A 27,860-nucleotide genomic window follows, 5' to 3' on the forward strand; every position below is an offset into this window, starting at 1 on the left:
ACGTATTCTAAATATGTGTGCAGGTGGAATATAAGTCATATCAACACGGGTTAAGATCCTAGTTTCTCCATATTTGTTCCCACTCAAATATATATATAGAGAGAACCATTTTAAAATATGTTCTGTTGAACACATTTTACATAAAAACCTTTTGTATGAGAAATTGATTTTACTTATATAATTTTCTCATTAAAGATATCTTCTTTAGTGTTTTGAAAAAGACCTAATGAACCTACCTATTGGCACATTAAAACATGGACCATTTTGCTGGGAACATAAAATAGTTTTCATAGGACTGATTTCATTTCTGAGCATCATACTTCATCCTATGTTTACTATAGGTCATATTTTCTTTGACATTTTCCCTTTAATGCTACATGGTATCATAAAATACTATATTAAAGACTTTCCTATTTTATGAAAATCTCTTATGATAAGTTGCAAAATAAAAGAACTCCAATTCTGCTTTGAAATTATCCTCTTCTTTATAACCTGAAGTTGGAACCCTTGAACTTTCACCCCTGATAGTTCCAGAGCTCCTCCAGGTTCACCTATCAGGGATCTTTCATAAATCCTTCATTAAGGTTGATTGCACTTGTGGTTAGGACTTAGGCATACATACTACCTATTGGCTTCTGACATGCATCCAAACTTGGTGTGCTTTACTGTTTCCATTTTCATTAGAACAAAAGAAGCCAGATGAAAAGCCAAAAAAAAAAAAAAGTGAGTGTCTATTTTCTTTATTATTTAAGAGCATAAGTGTACGTGTCTACCAAAATAAAAGGCTTTCTATTTAAATATTAAATCTTTTAAAATTTTATTTACAAGAATTTATTAATACATTAGATCCTCAGGTCACAACAAATACATAATGATTACTGCAACAGAGTTCTTGTTAGTTCTCATGCAATTTAGAAAAGAAACTTAACTTCCAAGGGTAAAATTCTATCTTGGATTGGCCCTTCTGCATTTTCATTGGAAAATATTTGCTTGCCATATAATGGATATAGCAGCAGTGAAAGGGCTAGAACTATTAGAAAATCATATGGGTATATATTTTATTCATAGAAATATACTCATAATGTTTTCATATTCCAGGGAATTTGCCTGTCAGGATGAATCTGAGATTGAACTGTAAGACAATAACTATTTTGAAGGAGGCAATGAAACTCTGTGGGAGAAGTTAGGAGATCCTAAGGATCTTTTTTAAATGGCTAAATAGGACTTGATTTTTTGGTGAAAACTGCTATTTTATCATTTTCTAAGGAAGAGCACCATTATTCTAACCTGTTCTGTATTTTGTTCTATTAGTTTAACAAGATAATTTGACATTTTTAGGGCACTTTATATATATATATGACATTTTCAAATACAAGTGATCCTTGGTATCCATAAGGGACTGGTTCTAGGACCCACTTTGGATCCCCAAATCTTAGGATGCTAAAGTCCTTACACATATGTAAAAATGCTGTAGTATTTATACAATCTACACATCCTCCTGTATGCTTAAGCCCTCTCTCGGTTTTTTATAATAACTAATAAAATGTAAATACTATGTAAATAGTTGTTTAGGGAGTGGTGGCAAGGGAAAAAGTCTACATGTGTTCATTTCAGAGGCAATTGTTTTTTGACTTTTGCAAAACCTGTGAATACAGAGGGCCAATTGTACATCATAGCACTGAGCAAAAGAGCAGCCCCCCCCCCCTTAAACTGGAGTTTAAAATACAAATCACATTCCTATTCCTGTTCAAGAAATGAAAAGTAAAGAATTATGTACTTTCACTTAAGGAGTATATTCAAATGTTTATTGAACTGGTAGTGGTATTCCAAGAGAGAATTTATGTCACAACAAGAATCAGTCCATGAGTATATTGGAAAAAAGATGAGAGAAAAATGGGTAAAATCCACAGCAAAGAAGATAGGATTATCATCCCTTATTATATCTCCTTGAACCAAATTTAAGTAAGAGGAGGACAAGAACAGTGAAAGACCAGGAATTCAGCAAAAGATGCTGCATTATATAATATAGACATTTGGGTTGGATTAGTTAGATTGAGGAAACTCTTATGTGCTGAACCAATAACCAAATAACCCCTCTCATGTTTAATATGGAAATTTGTTGAATACTAATTATCAATCAGAGATTGCATGATGAGGGTAGCTTAAATTGATTATCCTGGGAGTTGTCTGAATATAAATTTGAGAGAAACCAGTAAGAATTTGATGTTGAAGAGCACGGACCCAAAGGGTAGCTATCATAATGGGAATAACAGGAAAGGGAGAGGTCAAAGTTGTTTCAAAGAAAAAATTGATAAAACATTAAATTTCTCAGGAATGAGGAGGAGGGACCAAATGGTGACTTCAAGATTTGAAGCTTATATAAGTGAAAAATTGTGTCATAATAGTCCAAAATTTGAAATTCATAAAACTGTTTTGATGGAAAGGTAGTGAGCCTCTTTTTTTTAGAATATTGAACCTGCTTTGACATTATGAGACACTATCATTTGCAAGGGACTTACAGGGCACATGAGAAACATTTGGAGATGGGAAGAAATTGCAGATGGTAACATTTAAAAAAGGTTTACTCTGTGGTAGATGTATTTCTTAATGGATCAATTGAGAGCATCCTCACATAAAGGAAGTGAATACTATAATTTATCACATTGAGGATGAGGGAACTGGAGCAGAAGCTTGCAAGCAGCTAAGCCATAATATGAGCATAGGCAGACTAACGTCAGAACCCATATTTAAAACCATTAAGATACGTGATGCTACCAAGGTCTGATGTGGCTATCAGGTAATGAGATAGGGATGGAAGGGTATGGAAGACTTTCAAGTAAGGGTGTGTCAAACTGGAAACCTTGTAAAGGCTGAACTGAAGGCAGAAAAGGACTAGAAGTGGCTCTTTCTCCCCCATTTCCAATTCATCAACAACAAATCTCAAATCCTGAATAGCTCACCAGTAACACTTCCTTTATGTGCACTGTGCTTGGCAGCACAGATGGATAAGTGTCTCATAGCTGCTGTGAACTTGGTACCTCACAAGGAACACATTTTACCTCATATTCAACAACTCTGAGGTCGATACTATCTACATGTTGTAGAGGAAGAAATGAGCTCTAAATGGTTATATTGTCCAGAGTCGCATAGCTAGTGTGTTGAAAAGATAAGTTCAAACATAGTTCCATATGGCTAATATCAAAAGTTGTGTTTAGGACAGGCATTTTGCACACTGGTTAAGGTCCCACTTGGGAAGCCTGCATTCCATATTGGACTGTCTGGGTTTGAGTCCTGGTTCCGCTCCTGATTCCAGCTTCCTGCTTTTGAATACCCTAAGAGGCAGAGGGTGATGGCTCAATAACTTAGGAACCTGCCGCACATAAGAGAAACCAGATTGAGTTCCTGGCTTTTGGCCATAGCCTGGCTCATCCCCATCCTTCCTGTCCCCAAGAATAGGAAGTAAATCAGCAGATGGTAGATCTCTGTCTGTCCCTGCCTCACTCTGTCACTAGGCCTTCTAAGTAAATTAAAATTTCTTAATGTATTTAAAAATTGTGTTTGGCCATTCTTTGTTTTTAACTAGAATAAATATTACAAAAGCATTATTGTTAATTCTGCCCTTTTTTAAAAAAAAATAAGTCATTTGTTTAACCAATACTTAATTATGTGCTAGATATCTTAAAATACAATAGTCAATGGACACACAAAATCCCTTGCTTCTACAAGACCAATATTTTTTCTCATTTTTCTCACTTTACATACACAGTAAAAACTGGTATGCATGGTATAAGAGTGTATTAACTGAGCTTATATATAAACATGTGCTAATCACATAAATACATGCCAATCACGTAATCAGTTACCTATGAGTGTTTCCAGTGTGTGGAATGAACAGTTCCTTTTTAGCATGGTAAAGTCAAAGTTTGTTAGCTTTTGGTCCGTGATTTCTTTGGACTTTTTTTTTATTTAAAATGAGAAGCTAAAAATAAGCCTATAAATTAAAATTGTAAAACAGAGACCTTCAGAAATACTCGTGAGCCCATTATTTCTGAGTTTATTTAAAGTTTTTATTTTCCTTAATTGTAATTTTACAGTGTATATGTGTGTATCAGAAACAACAGTGACCCATGGTATACTCAATAGTGACTAAGTCTTTGGTTTTAGCATTTGTAATCTGAGTCAGACTGTCTAGATGTAAATCCCTAACCCATCACTTACTAGCTATGTGACATTGAGAAAATCACTTTACCTTTCAATATCATCACTTTCCAAAAACATAGTGAGATTACATGGCTAGCATAAATAAGTGAGGTGATGCATATTCAATGCCTAGTTCATAGCTGGTTGTGTGATGACTCATAAATACCATCATTATTCTTTTTATTATTTCTGTGTATTTTGTATTCCTTTCCCAATTGTCTTACGCTGTGGGCTCTGTCAGGTGCTGGCTCCATGGACAGCATCTAATTCCATAACTCCTGCACTGGTTGATTCCCTACACTCGTGCCTTCACATTGTTTCATTAGGTCCGGACCTCCATGTTGCTCTTTCCCCCTGAAGTTCTCTTTTTCTCATGGCTTCATCCTCACTTTTGGCTTACTCACTTCCCATCACTAATTTTCAGTGTAAACCCAACTCTGTTATGTTTATTTTATGGTTATTTTTATTACTGGCTGCTAATTTTAGCAATATCCATGTTAAATAATTATTTCAGTGCCAGCTTAAAGAAATCTGAGCCATTTACATGTGTGTTATAGCACATGTGCTGCTGCTGCATTTAATTCATCAGCAGCAGTTTGGCAAAAGTTTGAGACATGGCAATGCCACTACTGAAAACAAATCCTAGTTTTTATTAACCCACTCTTCATTTCTCAAATGAAGATTGTTTCTATCTCTGATAAATTAGAAATTAGCATTATTTTATCTATGAAGCCTCTGGAAACTACTTTCAGCTGTTGATCTTATTTTTTGTTGGCTTAAACATTGTGTTTATCTTTTTTTAAAGATTTATTTATTTATTTGAAAGTCAGAGTTACACAGAGAGAGGAGAGGCAGAGAGAGAGAGAGAGAGGTCTTCTATCCTATGGTTCACTCCCCAGATTGCCACAACGGTAGGAGCTGCGCTGATCCAAAGCCAGGAGCCAGGAGCTTCTTCTGGGTCTCCCATGTGGGTGCAAGGGCCCAAGGACCTGGGCCATCTTCTACTGCTTTCCCAGGCCATAGCAGAGAGCTGGATCAGAAGAGGAGCAGCTGGGACTAGAACCGGCGCCCATATGGGATGCCGGCACTTCAGGCCAGGGCATTAACCCACTGCGCCACAGTGCGTGCCAGCCCCCATTGTGTTTATCTTTAAAAGATTTGTCTGCCACTCTTCATTCCATTAGAAACCTGTAATCTAAAACAGCTCATTTAATTTTTTTTGCAAGTTTGAGAATTTACTGTTTTTCATGTTAATTTATCACATTGTGTAGATAATAACCACTCTTGTTATGTACCATATAATCTCATAAAGAAATACATCTTCCTATTTCCCACGCACTCTCTTCTGCAAGTCGAAATAAAAAAGGCTGTCCTGATAAATCCCCTGAAGGATCATGGGGTAAAACGTTCTAGTACCATAATAATGAAACACTTTATGTGTGGGAAAAGAATGATAGAAATAACAACTGTACCACATCAGACCTCATCAAAGTCAATGAACTGCTATGTCAGGCTCTTTGTAGTCTTGAACAGTTACTATTGAATATTCTATATTATCTAAATATTGAAAACAGCAATAAAGACAAGCCCTCATCTGCTAGAATTCCATTTCTGGAAACAAAGCATCTACATAAAGCCCAGAAAATGCTTCACAGTGCTTGGTTTGGAAATCCCTTTCTTTTCTTGTTGAAGTGCAGTAGAATTTCTGTGTATTATTGTGAGAGTCAATAATTATCTCATAAATGTGACTTTTTTTCCTCTGGTTACAAAATTTAAAAATGCCAGTTAATTCTTGGGGAAACTTGAAAGGCTCTGTTTAAACCTAGCACCAGCTAGAAATGAGTTTATACTGAGATAACTAGGAAGAAGGCAATTTTCATCCATCAACCCTTGTTCACAAGGAATGGAAACTTAACCAACTAAAAAGCAGCTCTTATGTGATCATGCATTTATTTAAAACATTTAAATAGCAATTGTTGAAATGTCCGCTTTCATTAAAATTGGAACAATGTAGAAATAGGTAAAACAAGAGTCTTGCTCTCAGTGCATTTCATGAGTAGGACAGTCTTTGTCAGAAGAGCATGGCTTGCTGCATAAAAACTCTTTATGGGAAGCATATTCTGGAATAACTAGCCCATTTGCTTGTAAATCAGTGACTTTCCATCTGATTTGGCTACTATGCCAAGGAAGTGTTAAATTTTACATTTCTTTTAAAGATTTATTTATTATTTGAAAGTCAGAGTTTCGCAGAGAGAGAGTGAGGGAAAGAGAGAGAGAGAGAGGTCTTCCATCGGATGGTTCACTCCCCAATTGGCCACAAAGGCCGGAGCTGAGCAGATCCGAAGCCAGGAGCCTGGAGCTTCTTCTGGGTCTCCCACGTGGGTGCAGGAGCCCAAGGACTTGGGCCATCTTCCACTGCTTTCCCAGGCCACAGCAGAGAGCTGGATCGGAAGTGGAGCAGCCAGAACTCAAACCAGTACCCATATGGGATGCCAGCACTGCAGAGGGTGGCTTTACCCGCTGTGCCACAGCATTGGCCCCTACATTTTACATTTACATCAACATACAAATTTATATTCCCAGCTAGCTTTAGGAAACCCCATGTATATACTGTTAATACATCCATGCTTATTAGCCACAGAAAGGAGTTTTTTTTTTTTTTTGCTTTTTTTGTACCTTTCATGAGTCACATTTTTTTGATCTTCATTCAGCAACCATAATATCCTCATATCCTTTGTTTTACAAGATATTATGAAACATTTCTTCATATAAAAGGTTAGATTTGGGGGGTGAACCAATGGAAGGAAGACTTTCTCTCTCTCTCACTGTCTAACTCTGCCTGTCAAAAAAAAAAAAGCATATTTATGAAAGGAATATTCATAAAATTACTTTAAAGATTTGGTATTTTTATTTTTTAGAATCTCTAGGAATTTTTTTAAATGTACATTTTCCATAACTACTTATTTACGTATTTTAGAAGCAGAGGAGCTCTCACTTCTACTGGTTTACTCTTCAAATGCCTGCAGTAGCTTGGGCCAGGCCAGGTCAGAGCATAGAGCCAGGAGCTCACATGGGTGACTTGAACCATCTCCTGCTGCTTCCCAGGGTCTGCATTAGCAGGAAGCTGTAATCAGCGGTAGAGCCAGGATGTGAACTCAGAGACTTCAGTGTCTGATGTGGGTGTCCCCACTGGCAGCATAACTCCTAGGCCAGATGCCTGATCTTCTTATAGAACTTTGACAAGTCAGTTTTAATTAGTAATTTTAGGCGAGCAGCATATTAAAAGTATTCATAAAGTTATTATGATATGATCTGATTATGGTATGAAAATCAAAATTTAACAACTTCATTTTTGTTGCTTATACCCAAACCTCAGTGAATACATTTACTAAAAAACTTAATTTCTGTGTTTTTCTTAGCCTAATAATGTTTAGGAGCCTCTGAAACATTTGTTAGTATGTCTCTTGTGTTACAAAAAGGCAGGCATGCTTTCCCAGATTTTCAACTAAACACATTGGCTTTAAAATAAATACTGAAGAAGTTTATGACTAATACTCTTGTGAGAATTAGGGAACACAACCATTGTGAACATAAATATTACCTATTATTTATTATGATTAACTTTCTTTTATAAACTGACATTCCACAGAGATTAAAACTCGAGGAAATTTAAAACAAAAATATTTAAAACAAACAAATCTGTGTTATGTATACTGAAGTACATGGTCATTGAAAAAACTCTTGGGAGGTAGGTAATCTCCTGAATAAAAAAGTCACACCTTTAAAAATTAACCTGATATGAAATAATGTTGGCACACAGCAAATAGTCTTCAGGTAGTATGAGGGCACTTCAAAAGGGTATTGGAAAAATGGACTTGAAAATAAGTTATTTTGGAGCAAAAAATTTTTTGAAGTTCATGCAGTTTTAATAATATGCATTTTCCATGAAGTTTTTGTAGACCCTTAAGTTTTTTAAAGTTTCATTAAGTGATCAGCTCCATGCCAGGGGCTAGAGACATTACAATGAACAAGAGAATCCCTACCCTTGAGAGTCGACACACTGGGACCAGCATTGCAGTGCAAGTGGTTAAGCCACTGCTTGCAATGCCATCATCCCATATTGGAGTGCTTGGGTCCCTGCCCACCCATCTTCCCCTCATTCCCAAGATAGGTTTCCTTGCTCCTGGCTTTAACCTGTCCCAGACCTGGCCATTGTGGCCATTTGGGGAGTGACTCTTTCTGTCTCTGTCTCTCTTTCTCTGTCACTCTTTCAAATAAACAAATAGATTTTTTTGTAAAGAAATTTATAGACTGTAACAGCCATATCATAAAAACATGAGGCACAGACCGTTAATAAAATGAAGCATTTTGGAAAGTCTGTGCTGGTTGTATCCAGTCTTCAGAATGTGAGTTCAAAAGTAAGAGGTAATGTGACTAGTTGAAGAGTTTGGAATCAACTGGTACCTCCTGTGTGGAACCTTGGGCAGGTTTTTTCACTTCTCCCAGCTGCAATTTTACATTTGCAGAAATGTGAATCCTTTATAGATTTGTTTTAGCCAAGGAACTTTGACTTCAAATATTTGTACTCCAATAGGGCAAATTAGAGCTGGTTTGATAGTCCAAGTGGGAAGCACAGTGTGGAAACCTTTGGGTTGTATAACCCCCTGGGGATGTGGTTGTACAGATATTTTATGAGAATAGAGAATACATTTTACTTACGCTTCTACCCGTACCAGGCATTTGCTGTTTAAGCCTTTTATTTCTAATTGTGGAATGAAAGGCTTGGGTCCATCTTGAAGGAATTTCAGGCATTAAGCAAGCAAGCAGGTGGGAGGACTTTAGGAAGGCTCTGAAATTAATCTGTGCCTCCTTGTAAGGTTAATCCGAAAGATCTGGAAGTAAACCTGGTTCAGTCTCCTCAAAGTAGCTGGAGGATGGGAGAGGCTGGTTCAGAAAGGATGGTCTGCTGTCTCCTCTGTGCCCAGACAGCTCCTCCCTCTCCCGAGCCAACTGCAGCTGTTGGGGCCTGTTCCTGGGATCCTGTGGGGTGGAGGAGCATCCTGGGTTCACACACATTTCTCCTCCAGGCCTCCCAACCCCGCACGTGCCAACCAAGACAGCTTCTCCATCATTGAGCTATTTCTCGCTCAGCTTCCTTCCCAGGCCCACAGGTTCAGTCTCTGGCCTGTCCCTCGGCCTTCACATCTCTGTTTTCCTGCCCACGACACCCCAAATACACTATTTGTTTTCCATAATATTTCCTGGTTATAGGTATTTTATTTTTCTCTAGAGTACTTGAAGGACTCCCGTGTTCTTGGAGAGAAAACTTTTTAAGTTTCAGCTTTTTATTAGGATACATTGTTTTGAAGCCTTCCTCTTTATTGGCGAATATGATTGTAACATAGCATGGAAATAGTTTATAGGCCATGTTGCATTAATGGAAACAGAAATAGTCATTTAGAATTTGTATACAGCACTTTACAGTTTTTGTCATCATGATAATCACATAAAAGTGGCAGAATGAGTATAATATACCAGATAGTTTAGTGGACTAAAACCAAAAGGGCTAGCTGAAAGCTCAACTTACACAGCGGTAAAAACATAAAAACCCCTCAAGTCTGTTTCATGTTCTCCTCCTGATACTAACTTGCCTCTTTGAATATTGTAACTGGGATGTAATATTTGTTTCTCACATACATTGTCATCTTTTCTTATCAAATACCCAAATATTTGATAACCACTATCAACTAAATAAAAACATATAAAAGAGAGCTAACATTTATTGAACACCTAGTATGTGTCTTTATGCGGGAGTACGTTCCTTACCTCCTTCAAGGAAATGCAGTCAGGAATTAATTCTCTGATGACCCATGCCCTTGGAGGCCTTAAGTCATGCTCATAATGCAATGACTACCTTTCTCCCCATTCTCAAATTTTTATGACAGCGCACCAAAGCACAATACACAGGGCCTAATTCTTCCCATGGTCTTCTAGCCACATGATGCTTACCTCCAAAAAAGCTGACATAGTCAGAAATGTGGGTTGAAACAGAAAGCAAGAGGTCAAATTAAAACAAAACACTCAGCCAATTACAAATCCTGAAACTTTGCTCTAATTCTACCTGTGTGATCAATTATAAATGGTTATAAGAAGTAAAAATGGGGTGGGCATTCAGCCCAGCAATTAAGATGCTGTTTGGGACACCTGCATCCCATATCATTGTGCCTGAATTTGAGACCCTGATCTACTTTTGATTCCAGCTTCCTGCTAATGTGCATCCTGCAAGGCCACAGGTGATGGCTCAAGTACTTGGGTCTCTGCCAGCCATATGGAGATCCAGATGGAGTTCCAGGCTCCTGATTTGGGCCTGGCCCAGTCCCAGCTGTTGAGGGCATTTGGGGAATGAACAGTAGATCAGCAGATGGAAGATATGTGTTTCTCTCTCTTCTCTCCTCTCTCTTGTGTGTGTGTTTGCCTTTCAAATAAAATAAAAACCCATAGATTAAAATTCCTATGAAGATCTCTTTTCGGCTTCCTCAGAAAGATTATGTTTAAGCTCAGCCTTAAAATGCTGATAGTGGTGGAGAAGATTGAACAGAACTGAATAAGAGAACTGACAGGTTTCGTTAATTCATTGGATAGACCACATTCTCAAGACCACATGAAGGCCCATTGGCAGGCACACAATTATTTGTAGGCATGAATCTAACTTCAGAGAAGAGCCTTATCACAGGTAACTATCCTTGAGGACTGAGGAGTAGAACATTCAAACAATATTAGTTGCCCCCAAAAGAACTGACTTGGCTTAAGAAACTTCCTATGATGTTATTTTATTATTTGAGACCTTGGTCTGTCTGCAGTTGGTTTTATATTTACTGATCTTAAAGCATCATCATTATGTCTGATTTTTATCAGTTTCCATATCAGGCCTACAGTTTGAATATCTCTTTTGCAAAGTTAAGTAAAAAACATTTTCTAAAGTCTAAGCAGTACTGATTTTTTTTTTCGGTTTTGAAAGTTTTTCTTTTTATTAGCTTCATGTTACAGAGAAAGGACACTGGAGTTCAGAGAATTTCTCTGATTTTCCCAAAGCCATAGAGCTAATAAACATGAAGGTACTTGAAAAAGTCTGTGGAAAATGGAATTAAAGGTTAAGTTCATTTTGTTGTCAAAAAATTTGAGATCTATGCATTTGAAAGGTCTACAAAAGTTGATGAAAAATGAAAGAACTATGCCTAGATTTCAGAATTTTCTTGTATCAAGATAAACTTATCTTTTAATTCCATTTTCCAGGAACATTTTGAAGTATCCTCATACAAGAGTCAGGATTCTAACCAGGTTTATCTAATCACCAAACCCATACCATTTTTCTTTCCTTTTCTTTTTCAAATTAGTATATATTAAGTAAAAATTTCTACAGTTAGCAGTACCAGTTGCTATGAATTTGCTAATCCTGGAGAGTTATCTGGTTTTGTAGTCTCCTTCTGCTTCCAGCAATGCATTCTTTACTGCAAGTACTCTCTGCTTGGAAGTTTTCACTGCGTTTGTTGCTGAGTGCTTTTTGTTTCTTCTCATTCATATTCTTGAACTACTTTTCTTTGCAGAGTCATGTCTTTCTGCTGATAAATTCACTGAGAATTTCTGTTGAAGGATCTGGCCAAATTCAGTGAATAGGAGTCATGTTCCAGCTTCTATATTTGTTCATACAGCTCATGCCTGGCTGACACTTGATCACTCCGTTTGGAAAGAAAATGACCACTATCTTGTTCAACTATTGTTAACATCGGTTTTGTCTGGAAAACAGCTATTATTTGTCTTGTGGTTTTTCATCTTCTCACTCTGATGTTTGCCTGCTATCCATTATCAAATTCATACCATCATTTTAATTTTTTAGTTCTTTTCCCTTGAATTCAGAAGATCAAAATGTCCTATCTACATTGTAGACTTTTCCTGTAATTTCAGCTTATTCTCTTTTTAGGCAGGATCTTTAGCTAGGGTGTTGCATAACTTACAAGTTCACTAAGCTCATATAATGCTCCATGTAGTCCTCTGCTTCCCATAGTGGTTATAACAGGCTATTCTTCAACCTCCTATTTTTCTTGTGAATCCAATCGATTTTTTTTCCTTTTTTTTTTTTAAGATTTACTTATTTTATTTGAAAGAGTTACACAGAGAGAGAAGGAGAGACAGAGAGAGGCAGAGAGAGTGAGAGGTCTTCCATCTGCTGGCTCATTCCCCAGTTAGCCACAACGTCCAAAGCCAGAAGCCAGGAGCTCCTGGGTCTCCCACACAGCTGCAGGGGCCCAAGGATTTGGGCCGTCGTCTACTGTTTTCCTAGGCCGTAGCAGAGAGCTGGATCAGAAGTGGAGTGGCCAGAACTCAAACTGACACCCATATGGGATGCCGGCATGGCAGGCACTGGCTTTACCCACTATGCCACAGCGCCGGTCCCAAATCCAATAGAGTCCTATCTTCATTAGGTTAGGTTAGCTTCATTTTTTTTTCCAACTGGTATGATATTCTTTGTAAAAGCCATCATATCCAGTAGACATCTGTCCTGCCCAGTGTTTTCAGTGTCTTTATACCCTATTCTTCTTCTGATATCAATACGACCAACAGATTTTTAAAACTATTTCTTTTAAAAGCAGAGATACAGACAGGGATCTCCCATTCATTGCTTCACTTCCCAAATGCCTGTAAGAGCAGAGGCTGAGCCAGGCGGAAGCTGGAGGCCTGGCACTCCATCCAGATTTCCACCCTTGGTGGCAGGAACGCAAGTATGTGAACTATTACCTGCTGCTCCTACAGAGCACATGAGAAGGAAGCTGGAATCAGAGGGGGAGCTGGTTCTCAAGCCCAGATTCATCAATGTAGGGTGTGGGAGTTGCAAGCAGTGTCCTACCCAAATACCTGCCCCAATCAACAGATTTTCTGTAGCATTCAATTCGTTTCTTCAAGCCGTCTGATTGAATATGTAAGACAGATATGTTTATAAATGTTATTTTTTTCTTACTCAAAAGATATCATGCCTCTTTGTCCATTTTTTCATAATCTGATTTCTTAAGGCTTATTTCAAGTTCTTTTTTTAAACATGTGTGCAATAAACTTTAGTAGATAAATTTTACTTTTAAAAAGAAACATTTGTCAGAAGTAGAATGGCAAATAAGTGAATTCCCAATACTTAATAATTATAGCTTTGTTATAAAAATTAATACCTTGCTGTCACCCTTGTCGTGGATGAAATAGCAGTCATTTGAGGTACCTTCCATTGTAATTTCTAGTACTTTTTATTTATACTTGAATATCCTAAGCTTCTTCTCCCATGTGTTTAAGTGTGAACTATTCTTACTTGCCTCTTGAAGTATACTTTCAATCTTACGCTGCTTATATTCAGTGCTAGAAAATTCTCATCTTCATCTTTTCACCATTTGCTGCTATTAACAGTCCTACAGTGTGAACCATTGACATCTTAAGTAGACAGTGGTTGCCAAATAGTTAAGAGGTTTTGCAATGGAAAAAATCTGATTCCTAATCTTATGGAAGTTGTATACATCAAAATATATCTACATCTATATGTGTGTGTGTTTCAGCAGGTGATAAACGTATGTTTTTCATACTTATTAGACTCCCACTGGGTTTGTTTACTATTTATGATTCTCTTCCTGATTCCAGTAAGACCAAGAATCCCTAGAATATAACAAAAACGCCTCTTTATTCCAAAATACATAAAGGAATCTGAAATTTTAATGACAGTTTTGGACTTTGCTGTAAAGCTGCTTCTTCTACTGTTTTATGTTGATCTTACTGGCTAAAGTTTTCTTAGCCCTGTTACAAAGCGCAGGTGGCCAGACTTGCTCTGCATTAAGGATTTGAGGGGACACTAACTGACCCACTGATGTTTTCATTTCTCATGATGGTGTTTCCATGTGGAAGCCGGTAGCTCAGGATCACGTTGAGAGTCGGCTGGATGCTAAGGCCTGTGCTGCCTTGAACTTTCTGGAGTATGGAAGTCATCAGTCCTACTTAGCAGCTCATTCTTTAAAATCAGGCAGTTCTCTATTTTCGTTGGCCTTTTTTCTCCCAGCAAATATTTTAAGACCTCAATTCTCATTGTGGGCTAATTATTCTCTTCTATTTGCCTGAACCATAACTCAGTGGAAGCTATTTCTACCCAAGGAAATAAGGACAGAAATTATATAATTGAGAATAATGGCTTGAAAGTCATGAATGTCTAGAATCCTGTGCTAAATCTGATATAAACTAAGTTGGTGGTCTTTACAGACAATTCACTGGAAAATAAAAGGTTTTTTCTCTTCACTTGTATATTGGGATCACCATAAAGGCTACTTGTTAAATGAGAGTAATGACTCAATCTTTGTAGAAAAAATTCCAATGTAAGGCTACTTTTTATCCAGTTAAAAGGATTGCAGCTTTATTCTTTATTCAGGTGATTTTCAATACAAGAAATTCCAATATATTCACATGTAATAAAGTAGATATATATATATAAGAATTATTTCCATTTTTCTTATATAGACATATATACACTCATATATATAATATATATATATTATGTATTTAACTAGTGAGTAGCAGTATTTTCAGAAGAATCAGAATGGGCCTGACTGAAGAGAAAATACATCATCTGTATTTCTCAGTACAGATGTATTCATCTGTAGTACTGAGACCTTCAGGAAAGAAATCTTCCTAAGAAATGTGAAGTCTTAACCTCACCAATTTGCTTAGCTGAACTTTACTGATAATATCCAAGGGGGAGGAGCAACAATTCTGAATCTTTCAGGTTCCTAAGTAATGCTGTATGATTAAATATTTAAAGTAGCTTTTACAATTAAAGAAAGCTTCAGAGCTTTGCAGACGTAATAAAGACCCCACTGACCTTTACAAGTATCTGGTCCCTTTCCTGAAGTTGGTGGTTGAAGTGAGAAAATATGTAGAAACTATTTACTATCCATTTTAAAACCAGAAGAAAAGGTAATCCACACTCAGCAAATGATTCTTTGTATTGCAGGCCCTCCAGGGAAACGAGGTAAGAGGGGCCGAAGAGGAGACTCTGGTAAGTGTCCCATTCAGCTGCTCAATGTCACTCACATTTTGCTTGGGTCCCGCATCTGTTCCTCCTCATTAAGGATGATACTGTCCTGTTGGTTGTGTGTGTTTAAGTCCTCTCTGCTAGGCTGACAATGTTTTTATCTTTTCATTTCCACCAAACTGTAGGAAAGAGAAGTGCACAAAATGCTATTAATGACAATTTAACAGCCATTGGCACCAGTTTTGACTTATCATGTCAAGTGAAGTCTGTGTGTCTTCTGTGGCCAGTTGAAGGAGCTCTTAGCTGCACACAGTGTGGCAGTGTAACCCGTGTCTCCATCCCTGTAGGTGGTCAGTAAACCTAGGTCCTTGCAACAACATCTGGCTTGGAGCACGGGGGCACATGTCTTGGAAAGGTTTATTTTTATTTCATCCAACTGGCCTAATTTGTCATGCTTTTATTCTTACTCCTTTCAAAATTTGGGGATTTTTATCCTGCTTGTATAGCTCTAGGGTTTTAGTGATGACAGGAGCCTCAGTGATCAATCCAAGGCTGTCCTTTTGTAGTTGAGGCAATGGAGACCCCAAACAGGCAGATGGTTCTGCTAAGGCCTTGCATTTTGATGAACTTGAAACAGAACCAATTGTCCTGACTCGACTGCAGTAACTTTTCACTTTCAGGCTGAATACCTATAGGCAAAGAAAAACAGAAGAATCAAATTAAAATATTTTTGAAGCCAAAATACACCACTAAGTGAGTTCACTCACTGTTTTACCTGTTTTGTAAACTCTCAAATTCAAAAATGTAAATGACCACATTAAGTCCTATCAGGCCACCAGTTTTTCCTTGCAAGAGTAGGTAATTTAAGGTTTCTACCATAGCATGTTATAAACGGTTATTTCTGAAAATGAATCTTGATATGAATGGAAGGGGAGAAGGAGTGGATAAGGGGAGGGTTGCGGGTTGGAGGGACATTATGGGGGGAAGCCATTGTAATCAATATTCTGTACTTTGGAAATTTATATTCATTAATTAAAAGTTAAAAAAAATAAACGGTTATTTCCTAGTATTTTCTATAAACATTTCTCAGTATTAAAATAATCAGTCACCAAGTGTTGAAGTGGTAGAAACATTGATCTCTTGAAACCAGAAGGTAGCAGACTGATCTTTTGACAGATTTCATGTTCTATTTGGAAAAATATCTCAAAATAATAAGGTTGTTTAATTCCCTGTATCAGTATAGCTCCTTGATTCCTTTAAGAATATTCTGAAAAGCTATCTTTAAAGTACAGTGAATGTAAATTATTCAAAACTTGTGTAGGTAGCCCTTCACAAAGTACAAAGTTTTATTACAGAGAATGTTTTTAAAATTTGCTTTAAGAAAAAAATCATAAAATATTAGTGGAATGGATAATTGCTGAAAAGATATTTATATCAAAAGAAAGAGAATTGAGGAAAAAAAGAAAATTTGCACTTCTGCATAGTTTTATAGGAAGCATAAAAGTCAATTCCCAACTTCCTGTCTACTTAGAACTGATGTTTTAATTAAGCATGTGGCATGTGAAATATTCACATTTTCTTGGACTTTGCATTTTCTTTAAAATACATAGTCTTAAGAAACCTGTATAACTATCAGGATTCAGTCTTTCATATATTTTCACTGCTGTTGAGTAAAAAAAATTCTTATTACAAATGATAAGTATTTCCATTTTGGCTGTTTTGCCAAACTCAAAAATTATATATCAATTCTCTATAATTGGTCCATCATAAATCGCCAAAGAGCTTCCTGATTCACATTGCATCTAAACTTGTAAATTAGATAACCTTAACCTTGAATTAAGATAACTGAACCTTTCAGTAGTCCATAACAGGCCCAGAGAATCTGCAATTTATTTTAAAATTTTACTGTGGATAAGTGCATTTGAGATGGTTTCTAAAGATTCATGACCTAAAAAAAATGATTAGAAATCAAAGGATTCTAATTGGCTCCCATGCCCATTGTATTACACTGATAGTTATGATGATGTTTTAATCTTTTATTAAGTCTTAACATTTTGCATATTCATTAATTCATCTCTCTTTTTTTTTATCTCTCCACTGCCACCACCCCCCACCGCCGCCTATAGGTCCTCCTGTAAGTATATTTGCCGCTTCAGACTCTTCTGCATTAATCAGGATCACATATGTAAAAACTGTGCTAAAATAGCATATTATATCCAGTACTTCAACTAGAAAAATGTTACAAACTTTCTAAGAGACTTTAAGTTTGGAATATTATTTTTTTTAAAGTGAGTAGTTTTTTGATCATGTGGTTGTTGGATGAAATATCTGTCAGTTGCAAAATTTTTATTTTTGATATGATCATACACTAATTACCTTCCTGGGACTTTTAAAATAATTTATGAAGTTTCTGAAATTTAAACACTTTACCTGGAATTTTGAGGCTTCTTTTTGCAAGCAAATCTCCAAGCTATTTCACACTTCTTTTTTCATTGTTTTAAATTTGTATCTGAAATATCTGCATTTGCCAGTCCATCAAATGTAGATGGCAACATGATCATGGAAATGATACCCTCTGTGGGCTGGATGCAGGGCTACCCCATTAGGCAGCACTTCTTTTGAAGTCTTGTTGGAGCATTGCCTGCAGAAAGAGCTGAGATGGAGCCCTTGGAGAGTTTCACTTTTTTTCTTCCCTTGAGTAGGTCATAGCTGCAGCATTCCAGTCTGCTTTGCACTCACAGGAACAGATTATCTTGTCAGCTTTGAGCTAGATACGTTTTTGAGTAATATCCTGGATATCTGTTGTCTGACCCCAGTGTTTATACTGTGCACCGTGCATTTAACGGTAGCAGTGATCATTGGCCTTGAGATATATTCTCATCCCAGATAGCCAATTTGCTCTGGGGTTTACTGACTCCACATTGGCAACTTATCTAACAGGCCAGCATGGTCCAGGGAGAAAGGCTTAGCATATACTCATTTACTTTATTCAGAGGAAACATTGGCTTCCAAATATCTTTTGCAGTCTTCCTGCCACATTCAAGGACGAAACATAAATCATGTTTAAAATGACTCTGCTTCTCTGACTCTCAGCTCTTGCTTAATGCTAGGCAGATGGCATACCCCAGGTCTAGGAGCCTTTACTCTCTGGCTTCATATTTAAGCCCCTGTATTTAAAACTAGAGACAAACTGTCCTGACCCAGAGGAAACTCCAGAGGTTACTGTCAAAGTAGAGTGTTCGAGGCTTTTTGTGGAATACATATTAGCAGTGCCAAGAGGAAGTGAAGTCTCATTTCTGTTTTAAAGCAATGTTCAGAGTAGTAGTGTTTCCACCTTGGGTTCCTCAAAAATTCAAATAGTCATCAGAGTATAGCGCTTGCTCTCTTGGGCCATGTATTAACCCATTTTCTCTGTAAAAAGATTTCAAGTGGCCTTCCTTTTCTAATTATATATGTAAAGAAAACAGAACTAATAGTAAGCCCCTAGGACATGCCAGCCAATGTTCTAGGCTTTGATACTATATTCATTTTGTTTTTGAAATGAACCAGTGATATTTACCATTCTCATTGTTTGCTGAGGAAACCGAGGCTCACAGAGGAAAACTACTGAAGCTAGAAGCTTCGCAAAGTTGAAATTCAATTAGAACATCTAGAATCTATAAAGAATTCAAGAAACTCAACAACAAAACAAATAATCCAATTAAGAAATGGGAAAGGACTTGAACAGGCATTTTTCAAGACAGGAAATTCAAATGTCCAACAGACCCTTGAGAAAATGCTCAGGATCACTAGCCATCAGGGAAATGCAAATCAAAACCACAATGAGGTTTCACCTCACTTCAGTTAGAATGGCTCTTATACAGAAATCAACAAAACAACAAATGCTGGTGAGAATGTGGGGAAAAAGGTACCCTAATCCACTGTTGGTAGGAATTTAAACTGATGTGGCCACTATGGAAGACACTGTGGAGATACCTCAGAAATCTGATATAGACCTACTATATTACCCAGCCATCCCATTTCTGGGAATTTACCCAAACCAAAAGAAATCAGCATCTGAAAAAGTGATCTGTATCCCCATGTTCATTGCAGCACAATTCACAATAGCTAAGATATGAAACCAACCCAGATGTCCATCAACTGTTGACTGAATAAAGAAATTATGGTATATATACACTATGGAGTAGTACTCAGCTGTAAAAAAAAAATATTAAATCTTGTCTTTTGCAACAAGATGGATGTAGCTGGAAACCATTATACTTAGTAAAATAAGCCAGTCCCAAAAAGATAAAAATGATATGTTTTCCCTCATCAGAGGTAACTAATAGAGTACCTAAAATGTAATGTTTAGGAGTGAAATGGATATTTTGAGATTCAATGATTGTTTGGAGTCCATGTCTCTTCCGTTGAGGAACAGTTTTTTTTTTTTTTCTTTATACTATTTGTTGAACTCTTTTACTTAGTGTAAGGTGAACTATACAATCATTAAGTAAGCTGCAAATAGATCTTTGTAAAAATTAAGAGTGGGAATAGGAGAGGTAGGGGGAGGAAGAAGGACTGCAGCTTGGGTGGGAGGTGGGGGGAGAAGTGTAAATATGTTCCCAAATGTGTATATTTGAAATATATGAAACTTGTATAAATTAATTAAAAAAAAAAAAAAAACAAAAAGTTCAATTAGAAAAAATCTGATTTTAGGCACTTTATACTCTCTAATTTATCCCTGTTCCTTATGAATTACAAGTATGCTATTGGGTAGATCATTGCTACACAAGTTCAGCAGGCCAAGGATCAAATCATATTCCTTGACATAAGTAATTACAAACATTAAAAGTAAATTCAACATGAACTGGGTACTCTGTAAAGTAGGCATTAATGATTACCCCACCTCATCTACATTTTGAAGAAGTTATAATGTGTTTAGAAAACACTCCACAGATGCCTGCAGCAGCCCTGAAGTGGGGCTGAAGACAGGAGCTGGGAACTCAACCCGGGTATCCCACATGGATGGCAGGAACCCAATTACTTGAGCTATCACTGCTTCCTCCCAGGGTCTGCATGATCAGGAAGTTGGAATCTGGAGTGGAGCCAAGACTCAAACCCAGGCGCTCAGAAATAGGATACCTGCTCCCATTTTACTTCTCTGTGTATTTTTTTATTCCATGAACTGAAACTTGACAGGTTACATAATTTTATTTTTAGAAAAATTATTTCCCTAATTTTGTGTCTTTAAAAAAATTCAATTATCTTCACAAATAATCACGGTAAAATATCAAGCCAAAGTTTGCTCTTTAATGCAATTGCCATTGCCTCCACTCTGTCATCTAAATGTAAGGGACAAAGGTGGTGTGGGAAGACGGATAGTCTGCCATGTAACTCCTTCAGTGTCCCTTGGGGCCCTGAGCATCTGTGGTGTGGTGGCTTCCTGTGAACACAGAGATTATGAAGTGTGACCTGGGGTACTGATGTGTGTGTTCTTGTCAGTCACTTCCACTTTGTTCTGAAATGTGCTCAGTAGTTCAAAAGACAGCATTAGGCTACTCACTAACACAAGCAAACAAATATGAGACTGATTCTCCCCTACCTACACACGCACACACATATATTGTGGTGTTTTTTTTCTGTCAGCTTCTATGTTCTTGCATATTGAGGTCATTTATAATTTAAAACTTGAAATACAGCTTGAATTAGACCTCACATATCAATTTGCTCTCTAGGAAGCTGTTCAGCTTATTATTCAGCCTTATCCATTTTAACAAAAAGATATTACTACCACAGGGGGCTCCACTATTAAAGGCTACAATGGGCAATTTTGTGATAACATATGTAATTTGTTTTTATGTGAATAGCAGATACTTTTTTCTGTTTTCTTTCTCATAAAGGTGATACATATTAGGACACTGCTGGAAAGGACTCCTTGCAGGCACTTGGAGTACCTAGCTCAGATACCACAGCTGTATTTCCTAGAGTGATTTGCTTTACCGTTGTGTTACTTGACTAAAATCATAACTTCTATTTTGGATATCCTAAGAATATATTTCTCCTTCAATAAGAAGCGAAGACTTTGACCAAAGATTACAAAATCCCTCCAGAGCCTTCAAACAGAGCAAATTTTGTACCTAGTTTAGGTCTTTTGCATGCAGTCTCTTTGTCCTTCTGTCCCCAAAGGAAGTGCCTTTCTAATACTCACAGTCCGCAGAATCAAGCAAGTCCTATAATGGTAGCCAGAAAAGAACCAGGAGACCTTTTGAAACTGGCTGTTTTATATACGTCAGTCCATCAAGCCCTATAATTATGTTTGACTGACAGATATATGGTGTTATTGTTGGTAGCTAGAACCCTCTGAGGTGTGAAATGTGATGCTGTCGGGCCGCGTGTTCTGTTCCGTCCATGTTCAACAATTGTCAGCCTAGTTTGAACCTTAGAATCTTGTTGACAGATGAACGAAACACACTTAGCCAAGTTAAGCTTGCAGTGCAATTTCAGCCAATGTGGTAGATGAATTAGGAAAAGAAATCTCAGTAGAACTTTTAGATGAAAAACTCTGATATCTGTTCATCATATTGAGAAAAACTATGTGAGTTTTAAGTCAACGGTGAATATCTCCTAGATATACTGATAAATACAACTTACAATATGTTCCTGCCATGCTTCACTTCATGTATAAATTCTCATCCCTCCCAGTGACCTTATAGAGACTCATTATGGTCAGTTTATAGAGGAGAAAATTAAGGGTTGGGCTAGTCAAGTAATTTGCCCAAGAATGTACATCTAGCAGGAGACAGAACTGGAATTTGACCCAGATCTTTGTCTTTTATTTTTAATATTTATTTATTTATTTGAAAAAATTGGAGAGACAGACCTTCCATCTGCTGATTCACACCCGAAACAGCCCCAAAGTCAGGGCCAGGATCTTTATTCAGGTCTCCCAAGTGGGTGCAGAGACCCAAATACTTGGGCATCTTCCGCTGCTTTCCTAGGCACATTAGCAGAGAACTGGATCAGAAGTGGAACAACCAGAACATAAACCAGCATCTGTATGGGATGTCGATGTCATAGGCTACAGTTCTACCTGCTACACCACAAGACTGTCCCTATCATTGGCTTAATTACCAAGATATTTTTATAAGGATTCAAAGAGTGTACTGTTGAATGTGTAGTTGTTTTTTATTTAACAATAGCGTATTGTTGATGGAGGGAGCAAGTCATTTATCTTGTAGGAGGCAGTAATGCCACAAAATGTCAGGGTAGTTAGATTAAACTCAGACACAATAATAGTTACCGACCAAAGAAGCAAAACCCTGGCATATTAATTTGTGTTTAAAGACTGAAAACAAAGTTATAATAGAATGATCATAGGCTATTACAGAAAAGTAGTTCATTTTGGGAACCTGGCAAGCACAGGATTTTTTTTCCTGGAACAGTACATAGAAAAAGAGAATGCGACTGTGAACTCTTCCATAGAACAAATCTGGAGTATCTTTCATTCCTTCTGTTTTGAGTGGTTCATGCTGCCATGTTTGTAGAGGGCAGTGTCCAGTGGCAATTTGTTTTAATGTTTCCTGATTGTTTATGTAGATTTTAGTGCCAAGTTAGGCAGAATTTTGGAACTCCAGAAGTGGCAATGATAATGGATAAAGACCCTTCAAATCAAAATTAATTAATATTTTAAAGTTAAAAAATGAAGAAGAAGAAATTAATGTTAAAGATATAAACAGTATTTTTCTGTGCAATATTACTTTTTCTTGTGTATTACTTCTGAATACTTCTGTTCTAGAATAGATTTAACTGTTGTAACAGATAGACTTTGAGATGTTACTGACATCACAACAGAGCGTTTAGCACAAGAGTTAAATGACACTTGGCTTGGTATGCTCTTATCCCATGTTAGAGTGCCTGGTTTTGAGTTCCAGTTTTGTTTCCAATTCCAAGTTTCCTACTAATGCCTACCCTGGAAGGAAGCAAGTGATGGTTCAAATACTTGTGTCCCTACCATACACATGGGAGATAATAGCTCCTGACTTTTAGGCTGGCCTAGCCCTAGCTGTTGTAGGCATTTGGGGAGTGAACTGATGGGTGAAAGATATCTTATCCACCCCCCGCCCCACACTTTCTCTGTAATTCAGATAAATTTCAAATGAATAAATTTCAAGGACCCAAACTAATGGAGGCTGACATTTTAATATGTGTGTTCCAAGGCTAGCCTGGTCATGTACTTAGAGCCATCAGATAGATAAAAAGAGTAGAGGGTCATATGGGAGAACTTTTTTGACTAGCACTGGGCATACAGATTTTTTGGTTTATATGAGTTCTGGCCATAGCTCTTTGGCAAGAGTCAAGTCACATGTTCACATTTTCCCGCAAGGGATATAGAGAAATGTAAGTGTGTGTTCAAAATAAAAGGTAAACAAATTTGAATAGCCACTCTGCTGCCTTATAGGGGATCACTTCCTTATGGAATGGAAAGAAATAGAAATCTCCAGATATGTATGTATATGTGTGTTTAGATAGACATAGTTGCAGATACAGATATAGACATAGATATGGCACTCGGTGATAGTGTGACTTATTAACATTTCAGAGAAGAATTTTCATTAAAAATATTATTAGAAATCTTCAACAGAAAAAAATAAAAGGAAGAAATTTGTTGTCTTTTTTACTTTTTATTTTTTTGAAAAGAGCAACATAAAAGGTAAAGCATGATTTGTACAAAGAGTAAAGGGGCCAGCATTGTGGTGTAGTGGGTAAAGCCACTGATGCAATTCCAGCATCCCATCTGAGTGCTGGTTCAAGTCCTGGCTCCTCCACTTCTGATCTAGCTCCTGCTAATGGGCCTGGAAAAGCAGCAGAGGGTGGACCAAGTACTTGGAACCCTGCTACGCACGTGAGAGACCTGGAAGAAGCTCCTCCTGGCTGCTGGCTCCTGGCTGCTGGCTTCAGCCTGGCCCAGCCCCAGCTGTTATAGTCTTCTGGGGAAGTAAACCAGTGGATGGTATATTCATTCATTCATTCATTCTCTCTCTCTCTCTCTCTCTCTCTCTCTTTCTCTCTCTCTCTCCTCCCTCCTTTTCTCTAACTCTGGCTTTCAAATAAATAACTCTTTAAAAAGATTAAATTATTAGGCCAGGCCATGTGATCCAGGCCCACCAAGTTACTTCCTAACCTCATTGATAATGAGGGCTTTTCATTCTGATGTACTTCCACAGTCTTTAAACATCAATAGACATTGCTATGGTCTTTTTCTCTTCTCACTCTTTCTCTTGCCATGGAGTAGCTTCATTATCCCATATCTGCAATGCTATTAAGTCCTCAACTATCTTGTTTCACCCTCCCAGTGATGTCAGGCTAAAGCTTAATTCTTAGTTATGCTTCAGTGAAAAAATGAACAATCCTTTTGGAGTTCATAAAGCTTGAATTGTGAGCCACCACCATGCTTATAGAGGGAAACATGATTAAAACAAATCCTCTCTCCTTCTCAACTGAGAAGGAGGCAACTGAGATAAGAGGAAGCCAAAAGAATGTTTCTTTTTAAATTAAACAATAGAAACCAAAACAGGTAGTACGTGGCATTCAGAATTTCTCGAAAGAAAATTTAACAGGAAGTTCTCAGTTTTAAAGTCTTTCCTACTGATTTATAATCAGATACCTCCTGCAATACCATTCTAATATTCCTTCCACTAACAAATGGAGTGTCATGTCACTTCTTCCTGTTTCACTTTCTTGTGACCAAAAGCTCAGTCATGTTGCTAAATTCCTGGGGCTGGCTGTCTGTGCAAACTTGTAAATACCTTATGGGACAAATTAGGGAAGTACTACTCATATAGATTCCTGTGAATTTGTGAAGAAATAACTAGTCATAGTCAAGAAATCCACCTGGAGATAATACTGCAAAGCAGCATGTGCACACTTTGAACATTAGTATTTTCAGTGAGGCCAGAGGAGTGACTTGAGCGACTGCCATTTCTTCATGAGTAGCTGAGCACGTAACAATCTTCAGCATGTTCTTGCAGGGCAGGGCTCAGTGCTTCCATTCTCCCAACTAGCTGCTTGACTAAAGGCTGTGGTACCTTTTATACAAAGAATAGCTCCTGCTGAATTTCCGATTATGTGAACACCATGAATCTGGCAAGCCTTTGCCTCTGCTGACTGTAAACTCTACTGCTCTGAACTGAGCCATAGACCATAAATTTTTTTATGACTGAAAGAAAATCATTATTGGAGCAGATTTTGTGGTGCAATGTATTAACCTGCCACGTGAGATATCCTCATCCCCTATCGGAGTGCCTTGAATTGAGTCTTTACTCCTGATCCAGCTTCCTGCTAATGTGGTGGACAGGAAATGATGGCTTAGGTACTTAGGTCACATGAGAGACCTTGAGGAAGTTCCTGCCTTCTGGCTTTGGCTTGGCCCAGTGCTGGCTGTTTCCAGCAGTTGGGGAATACACCAGCGGTTGGAAGAGTTTGTGTGTGTGTGTGTGTGTGTGTGTCTGCCTTTCAAGTAAACAAAAGTAAACTTTGATAAATCATTATTAATATTTTAAATACATTTTTAATTTTTATAAGTCATATTTTCTTAAGATTTACTCAGTGTTAAATAAAATGAAACAATTAATTAATTTTCTATTTGCTAATATCTTCATCCTCAAAGATACAGGCATATACCTACACACACCTCCTTACCTTTTATTTCTACATAATTTTGAATTAAGATATTTGTAATATTATCTGAAAGGCAGAGAAGACACAGAAGGAGGCAGAGACTTCACAGATGTCTGCAACATCCCATATGGATGGCAGGAACCTAAGCACTTGAGCCATCACTGTTGCCTTCCAGATTGCTCATTAGCAGGAAGCTGGAACTGGGAATGGAACCAGGATTCAAACCCAGGCACTCCAATATAGGACATAGACATCCCCAGTGGTGTCCTAACTGCTGCACCAAATACCTAACCCTATATATTTTATTACAAAGTATTTCTGTATGGTTAAGGTAATTAATAGGTGATGGAATATAGGATTTACAGGCAGGAGAGACTTCATAGGATTGCTAACAATTTATAGTTAATTAAAGATAGTGGCCAATCATTCACTGATCCATTCATTGTTCCTGTCTTGATTACCTAATGTGTGCCATGCCTTCTGCTATATGATGGGAATAAATTAGCAAATAAGACATGGCCCTATCTTCAAATACCTTAGAATCTAGTGGGGGAACAAAACAGAAACATAATATTGTTTTGAGAGAAGTATGCTCAGAATATGTCTAAGTGTAATGGGAGAACAATAGAGTGGCACCATAATCCAGCTTTGAGTGTGGAGAGGATCAAGGGTGCCTCTGGATCTGAGATATGTAAAGGACCATCCAAGGTGAAAAATTGAAGTACAGTGTGTGTTCAAAGAGGATAACATTTTCAAAGCCTTATGACACAAAAAAGAAATTGTATACTAAGTGAAGTTGAAATGTCAAGTTCCAGTCTGAGATGAGGCAGTAAATAGTGAGCGCAGAGACTGCAGTAGGTTGAGCTGTTGATGTCCTTGCATGCCCTGATAAGTAGTTCCCCCTCAAAGGGCAGTCTCTGAAGGGCTTAAGCAGGGAGATGACATGATCAGAGGAACATTTTAGGAAGATCACTCTTGCTCAAGAACAAGGTGGGGGGAAATGGCAATGACGAGGGTTTTGTTGCAGTCATGCAGGTGGGAAATCAAAGGGCCTGGAGGAAAGGTGGCAGGGGATGTATAGAGAATGGGGCAAGCTTGGGTGGCATCAATGAGGTGGAAACAGCAGGGATGCACAGCTAAAGATGTAGGAGTGAAAAGGAGGGGGATTTCAGGATGACTCAGAATCAGTGCAGGCTGCTGGGACAGAGAACAAAGGAGGAGGAGCAGATTAGGGGATGATGCTGATGGCTTCTTCTGAGAAATATTACCAGGGAGAAGGTGTTTGGCAAAATGCCCATAGCTCATATCACAGTGCTTGTGGAGTTCCAGCAACTCTGCTTCCAACACAGCTTCCTATTAAGTGTACCCTGAGAGGCAGCAGGTGATGGATCAACTACTTGATTGTCTGCCATGCGGAAAACCTGGATTGCATTCCTTAGTTCCGCCTTGGCCCAGACCTAGTTGCTGCAGGCATTTGGAGAATGAACCATGCATAAGAAATATCTCTCCCCACCCCCACCCCCAGCCTTTCAAATAAAAGAGAAAATAAAAATATATAAAAATAAGTTGCCAGGGAAAAATTAAAGAATTTATAGAATGGATATGACAGTGACCGGGAGGAAGAAGCTAAGAATGACTTTCCAATGGGATCAGAATAGGAACTACAGGAGAAATAATTCAAGAAAAGGAGCCTTTTCCTCTCATTTTTAACAGTTACATAAAAATTGTACATATTTATGGGGTACCATATAATGTTTTGATACTTTTATACATTGTGTAATGTTCAAATCAGGATAAGCATCTATCTCCTCAAAGTTTATCATTTGTTTATGGTTAAAACACTCAATATCCTCTCTTTCAGCATTTAAAAAAATATAACCAGTACGTTATCATTTATAATCACCTTACTGAGAGAAAGAGGCTTTTATAGGGAAAAAGATTTTAATTTCAATAT

The 27,860-nt window shown here is 37.6% G+C and overlaps 1 protein-coding gene across 1 annotated transcript in view; it reads left to right on the forward strand.

Annotated features, from left to right (window-relative positions):
* COL25A1 (collagen type XXV alpha 1 chain) overlaps positions 1 to 27,860 on the forward strand; it is a 530,955-nt gene that overhangs the window by 271,182 nt on the left and 231,913 nt on the right. The window contains exons 3-4 of the mRNA XM_017347366.4: positions 15,230 to 15,274; positions 17,377 to 17,384. Coding sequence (XP_017202855.2) covers positions 15,230 to 15,274; positions 17,377 to 17,384 — 53 coding nt within the window. The remainder of the gene's footprint in view (positions 1 to 15,229; positions 15,275 to 17,376; positions 17,385 to 27,860) is intronic.

The sequence above is a fragment of the Oryctolagus cuniculus genome, chromosome 8, assembly GCF_051225735.1.
Source record: "Oryctolagus cuniculus isolate XC-2025 breed Fujian yellow rabbit chromosome 8, ASM5122573v1, whole genome shotgun sequence".
Taxonomy (NCBI): domain Eukaryota; kingdom Metazoa; phylum Chordata; class Mammalia; order Lagomorpha; family Leporidae; genus Oryctolagus; species Oryctolagus cuniculus.